The sequence below is a fragment of the Palaemon carinicauda genome, chromosome 13 (assembly GCF_036898095.1).
Source record: "Palaemon carinicauda isolate YSFRI2023 chromosome 13, ASM3689809v2, whole genome shotgun sequence".
NCBI lineage: Eukaryota > Metazoa > Arthropoda > Malacostraca > Decapoda > Palaemonidae > Palaemon > Palaemon carinicauda.
This window is the reverse complement of record NC_090737.1, coordinates 112,382,999-112,390,498: the sequence shown is the minus strand read 5'-3', so window position 1 is coordinate 112,390,498 and position 7,500 is coordinate 112,382,999. Positions and strand designations below refer to the sequence as shown.

Below are 7,500 nucleotides of genomic sequence, written 5' to 3'. Positions count from 1 at the left end.
AGGTTAACAAAAAGGTATTTCAGGATCTATAGGCATGCGTGATTCATGAACTTTAACTGAAAATATAATGACTTCAAAATACGGAGTAACACCTCTAATCATAGATAATTAATAGTTTTCTCATATTCCTTCCCAAAATATTTTGCTGAATAGATTAATATGGAACACCTTAGATGACATCTAAGCAAATCAAAATAATTGTATTTCTTTCCACTTTAGCTTTATGGATTTAAAAAAAAGATACGTATAAACAATATCTCCTTTATCATACTATATAAGCTTTAGAAAAATATATTTTATCGTCTAACTCAATACATATTCAATATCTAAAACATACCTTGACCTGTTTTAATATGAAAACGTAATACAAATCCAATAGATGGCAAAATTAGAATATATCCCTTGAGGAAAGAACACCTAAATAAAAAAGAAATATATATATATATATATATATATATATATATATATATATATATATATATATATATATATATATATATATATATATATATATATATATATATATATATATATATATATATACATATATATATATATATATATATATATATATATATATATATATATATATATATATATATATATATATATAAATAAAGAAATATATATATATATATATATATATATATATATATATATATATATATATATATATATATATATATATATATATATATATATATATATATATATATAAATAAAGGAATATATATATATATATATATATATATATATATATATATACATATATATATATATATATATATATATATGTCTGTGTATAAATATATATATATATATATATATATATATATATATATATATATATATATATATATATATATATATATATATATATATATATATATATATATATATATATATATATATATATATATAATAATCATAATAATTCCCAAGGATTATATGAAAAATAAATAATTGGGAGGTAAGAAACTTGATTTTTTACAGCTTACCCATCTATTCATCTACTGTAGTTCCAGAACTCTTGTAAACATGTATTTCTGAGATATGTTAAATATGTTTATCCTTATCATTTTAATCATAGTCTGGTTTATCAAATTTTCAATATCTCCATTTGATTTCTCCTCTTTATACTGTTTTTCGGATCTATTCAAGTTTGCATATTTTCCATCACAAGCAATTAGTCAACCAATCTACATAAGGAAGTGAAGTAGTACCAGTGGAATTTAATTGCATATACACTTTTTCAAGTTATTCAATCTTCAAAATTCTTTTAAATTTAAAATGGAAAGAAAGAAATAAGGTTACATTCTTTCTAGATAAAGAAAGTGTTATTCCTCTAGAAACATTTTCTATATTAGCTCATTTTTATTTTATTTGGCTATACCAGGAAGCCCACTTCTCTCTGTTTTATTAAAGGTAAATTTGATTGTCAACACCCAAGCAGCAAAAGTTACTTTGGGCTGAAATTTGCATAAGACTGTTACTGAAATCTTAGTAAAATGATCTCATGACCTACTTTGACGCTAACACTCGAGACATATTCATAAATGTAATATTTAATTGATTTTCGCTAGAGAAAATTCTGCTACTTTTAACCAGTTTTTTTTTTTCTTTTTTTTTTTTTTCTTAATTCATGGTTTTTGGCCTTTCAAGTTTCATGTCACTCTTGGTGTTTCTTTTTGTGTAGACAAGTATGGAAATACGGGTACATATATTTGAATACCTTATACATTCTAGCCTTGCTTCACGTATCGTCTTGTTTCAATTGGGAAACAATGTTTCCTCTTAACTTCGATTGCTAAAAAAAAAAAAAAATAAGAGTGCTCTCTTATACATTGATATACAGCTATCACGTTTAATTTCCAATATGAGTCTGTTAAGAATTTAAATTTTTGTGTTGGTATTTATGAAAATATTGAAGGAAAGAAAGATTTTCAACACAAGATCATAGGTAAATGTTTATTCCTATGAAAAACTGTTAAATTTTTTTATGGAAATTTAGTTTGAAACTATATACCGTATATTATTCTAGGAAAATTTATTCTACTAATATCAAAATGCACATAGTTATGCATAAAAGAAAAAAAAATATTAAACATAATTTTCTTATTTATAACCTTTTTACTTCCAGGATATATCTCTGCAAAATGTTTCGTCAGAAGTCAATAGCATCATTATTGAAGGAGGAAGGGAACTCAGCCTATCTGATAATAACTGTGCAAACATCACCCTAATCAATGTCCAAAGTGTGCACGTATATCAAGGATTCAAAAGAACTTGTGAAAAAGACGTTTCATTTGAAGTTATCAAATCTACCATTGATCGGTTACCTACCAATGTAAGCCGTATAAGCATCAAGGACTCTGAAATAGGATCATTGACTGTCGATTCTAAAGTAAAGTCAGTTATAGTTTTTAAATCTAAAATAAGGTTTTTTAATGCTTCTATGCCATATAATGACACACAAAACATAGTGTTTTATAGTACAAACATTGAAAATATCCATAACTTATACTCAGGTGGGGATTATCTCTATATAAAAGGCTCAAATTTCAACATAACTGACTCCAAAGATTTTCAACCAACGAGAATATATCAACATTCGAGAGACACGGCTTCCGAAAAAGGTATATTTAGAAAAATAAAAGCTAAATATTACCCTAGGGAAGCACTGGAAACATTTGTGCTTGAAGACATAGGAAGAAGCACATCATCCATTATTTCTGTAGAAACCTCTAGTCTGGAAGTAGGAAAAGAAAATGAAAGTCCGCTATGTTCAGAATGCATTGGATATTTCAGTGGTTTTGTTGCGTGTTTAATTCTTTTATTGATCATGATATGTCTAACATTTCCTTATGTCACATACCTGAGGAAAATGATAAATCATATTGAGAGACAGTTATCAAATCCAGATCTATATGATTATAGGAAAGATAGTGATTTTCTTAAAAATCAGTTATTAGAACAAAAGAATGAAACGCCTGATGAACTTCACTCTGGAGAAACTCAGTCTCTACTAGATACGTACACGGAACAGTGCCAATATATATTGGAAACTGTCGAAGAAATGAACGAGAAGCTGACATCTTTCTTAAAAGCAGAGAATACGAAGAATCAGATTGATCTCAGCCAAATTGCATCGAATTATGAAAGAAAATTGGAAGAGTTAATGAAGGCATCTCATGGAAAGAAGGATGAGCTTGAAAAGTCGAAAATGATCGAAATGGAAAATTTAGAAGTTCAGTATGAAGAAGAATTCAATAATCCTACAATGCTTTTTTGGGACAAAATCAAAGATGTCTTGGAGAAATCGAAAGCCTTTAATAAAGAATTGATAGAGGAAAGATATGCAATTTGGATGTTCAATGAAAGGTTAAATGATGATTCGCCACATTTGCAAGAAAGGGCAGATAAAGTTTTAATAAATAAAGAATTTATAGCCCAAACTACTGTCTTTCTTAAAGAGCATATTAATAATTGGCCTTGCATCTTAAGCTTGATAAGAGAAGTGTTTGTTATGTCATGCATTGGTGAAAACCTTTTTAATCTTTTGGAAGGACTAATTGTATCTCACCAATCAGTTTTAGAACAGAATTACGATAGACAGATAAAGGACCAGGACAATAAATATCTCTCGGACATGGAAGAACAGGCGAATCAAATGGCAAAAACTCGTTCTCTTCTAACTTCAAGTATAAACGAAGAAAAAGAACATATGCTGAAGCAGATGGCAAAAGATTTGGAATCGAAGCTACCATGGACGAAAAAGTACATAGACGAAGTAGAGAATTTATATAGCATCAGAAGTCAGTTGCTTGACACTAAACTTGAGTATGAAATAAAAAAAGCTGAGCAAAGACATTCAGAAACACAGGTGAAATTATTACATCTGGATGTTATCTTAACCATTCAAAAGAACTATGTAAAAAATCTGGAAAACCTTATTCATACATCGGCGGAGTCTCTGAAAGCTTGTGTGATAAGTTTGCTATTTGGTTTACATGAACCTGACGATACTAGAAAGAGTCAATCATCAAATCCAAATCTATTACAAGGAAACCAATTTATTCAAAAACCGAAAATAAAAAGCAGGTTTGAGGATAGGTTTGCCCAGGCGTAATTTTATGTACATGGAATTATTTGAGTTTAAACACATAATGTGATATTTATATCAAAGATCGTCCTTCAACATTGGCAATATGCGGGATATTTCCCTAATGCAGTAGAAGGAGGAACCGCCGATAGCAATATCTTCACATCAAATGAATGGCATTGTAAGATATGAGAATAGGCCCCTTTTCTATCTTGTAAGTATACGACACTATTCTTACAGGTGCAATTCATTTTAAAACATTTACATTTATAAAAAACTGTTGATAATCTTTGAATATAGATTTGTTTTTGCATATTACCATTCATTGTATAGATTCTTGATAAACATTGACGAATATTTGGGGGTGAAAAACAAAAATTAAGTTTACGATGTCATATTTATAAAGAAATTCAGTTTTACATGATGTTATTGTAAACGACTACATGGCAAAAAATGCGTTTCGTTTTATCGGGGCGTTAAACGTTTTGCATATTTACTTCAGGCTTAACCCTTTTCTTCAACAGAAAAAGATTAATATTGTGGAAAATAAGAGATAGATCATTTCATAGGATAAAGGTAGTTGAATAGTCTACAAAAACATATAAAAGATTTGTGTATCTTAGTACAAGTTTCCACGTACATCAAAAACTAAATTATGATTTTAATATACCTTTATAAAATTAAAATGCTTAAGTACTTTAAATCTAACAATATTACACGAATTGGCCGCCTATTATAAGGTTCTACTTGTAAACTGTTATCACATTATTAACATGTAAATGGTATTTGTTTTTTCTTAGAACATCTTGATTTGACTCCTCTTGAATTACAGAAGTCATAATTTAATTGCGATTAACACATGTAATAAGAATAGACTTTAAAGGAATATTCACAAACCACCCTAATTCGATATACCATAATTTAAAGAAAAATAGGGTAAGTTTCAAAAAAATACATAAGTCCTATCTATCTTAAGTTACGATAATATTACATAAGATTTGCATACATGACTCGTATCAACTTTTGAGAATGGTCCATTTATATTAAGATATAATAAATATCCTTATCTGAGATAGTGGTAGTTATTCACCTAATTAGATGAGATTATAATTTATTTTCCTGAGAAATATTCCCATTTCACGATGATCCTATGGCAAGGATGTAGCATCTCCTAATGTCAGACAGAGTCATAATAATCCTTTCCAGGTGCTTAATGTTGTCTGTCTGATGATGAAGCATCTGCTCTTGAAGCAGCAGTTTCTGATTTTCCTGGGAAAAATCTAAATAAGCCTCTTTTTGGCGTAGTTCTTGGGATGCAAACGATATTTCTTCCTGAATCAGCGAGAGTCTAAGAGCTTTTTCACTACCATATACCTCAGCGTCTTCCTCTTCAGTTCTTTTAAGGAGATCAGATCTCTCTTCGGCACATGCACTTATGGCTTGGACTTTTGCCTTGTAACTCTCTTCTAGTTCACTTAGACTTGTTTTGTACTCGTCTTCGCATTTTGAGCTGAATCTCTTTAACTTCTCTGCTAGTTGATTTGTTGACCGCAATAACTTCGCCACGAGATCTCGGATATAGATGATCATGCTAGCCGAATGGTTCTTATCTCCTTGAAGTTCATCGTCCAGTTTAGAAATGAAAATTTTAATGATTTCAGTCAAGTCATCCAAAATTCTGTTGTTGCACTCAACCATTATCTCTTTGTATTTTATTTTTATATTATTCCCAGCATTCTGCAGATTAAATGAATGGTTCTGATATTGTTTTTTAATTAACTCTTCCAATGCATGATTCGTACGTTCCATTAATGCTGTATGCTTGTCAATTTGACTTTTCTTAGTTTGTAAGTCTTGTAGTTCTGGGAATTTCATGTTTTCCTTCAAATATTCATCAAGCTCTTCTTTTTTCCGAGAATCAATAGCTGCTTGCATTTCTAATTTTATATCATCTATATCTTCAAGGTAAAGAGCTATTGTGACTTCGTAGGCTTTCAGAAGTTCATCTTCAAACTCATCGACTTCATCTAAAGAACACTGGCTTCTATCTGTAGTATCTGGGAGCAACGGGGATATGGGAGTATCTGGTTTCTTATCAGGTTCACTTGCTATAGGAAATTCTGTGATTGTTGAAGAAATGGCCGACATGATAATCATTCTTTTTGAAATAACTTGAACAACAAAAAGTAATGTCATGATGATGAAAAGAGCGAGGAAGCACACGAAGGCTTTAAAATATGCATCATCGCCTACACAACTTGATTCCAAGGAACGGGTGCTTACAGAATCGTTTTTAAACTGGCTTTCCATAGAGTAATTTTTATGGGACAGCACTTTCAGACCCAAATTACCAATAAACCCCTCCACCTCTAAAGAAGTGTTTGCCTTCAACAACACACTATCATTATAGGCTGACTTAACCAAAGTATTTCTGAACACTAAAATTCCGTCTTTAACAAGAATGGCTCTTTGATGAATATGATTTATAAAAGAATCTTGAATAAATAGCGTAAAATCTGGACCTATTTTCAGACTAACCATGATATCAATGGTCGAGTTATAAATAAAACCAATTGATCCACTGCCTATTTGATCAGTTATGTTGAGTATTTTGACATGTGACTGTCTTATGTCATAATTTCTGGGAAGACTTGGACCAAAAAGGTCAATTATTGAGTTTTGTACGTTAAGTTTCCTTAATCCAAAAGGTATAATGGCTAGTTCAGATTCATAAACGGACAGTTTACCTCCTTTTTCGCAACCATTGTCAGAATGTTTTGCTTTCATAAAACTTATTTTCGAAATATTGTGTAGTTCAAGGTCCTTACACAACGGCATCATAATTAGAACTTTTTGAGAGTTGGATATTTCAATATGCTTGATAGAAGAATTAGCAGGGTCTTCGTAATGAATAATGGACTGCAAAATATAAAATATCTTAGTTTTATTTCCAAATATACATAAGTATATATATATATATATATATATATATATATATATATATATATATATATATATATATATATATATATATATATATATATATATATATATATATATATATATATACATATATATATATATTATAACACATGTCATATAAGTCATAGTATGTAAACTTAAACAGAGCCATCACTGAAAAGTTATATTGAGTGCATATTTTTATATATCAACAATATGAACTCTCAACAACTCAACAGAACTATGAAAACAGGATTGGACGCATGTACAATAACCGAATATATTTTTAGCAAATGTTACTCGAGAAAGGAAAATTATCAAATATACATGAGAAAGCCTTGAAATAAAACTGGTATTGAAAATATGTGACAAATTAGATAAAAAGCACAGACTGACTGAAACTAACTTATGATGGAAATGAAGCATCTATTTTGATC

General features: G+C 29.2%; 2 protein-coding genes across 2 annotated transcripts in view; one reads left to right on the top strand and one right to left on the bottom strand.

The window, feature by feature from the left end:
* Nucleotides 1-5,142, top strand: part of LOC137652359 (uncharacterized) — a 10,993-nt gene extending 5,851 nt beyond the window's left edge. Inside the window, exon 3 of the mRNA XM_068385724.1 lies at nucleotides 2,141-5,142. Coding sequence (XP_068241825.1) covers nucleotides 2,141-4,129 — 1,989 coding nt within the window. The 3' untranslated portion in view covers nucleotides 4,130-5,142. The remainder of the gene's footprint in view (nucleotides 1-2,140) is intronic.
* A 97-nt stretch (nucleotides 5,143-5,239) lies between these two features.
* The window catches only part of LOC137652360 (uncharacterized), a 4,141-nt gene continuing 1,880 nt past the window's right edge, over nucleotides 5,240-7,500 (bottom strand). Inside the window, exon 3 of the mRNA XM_068385725.1 lies at nucleotides 5,240-7,021. Coding sequence (XP_068241826.1) covers nucleotides 5,240-7,021 — 1,782 coding nt within the window. The remainder of the gene's footprint in view (nucleotides 7,022-7,500) is intronic.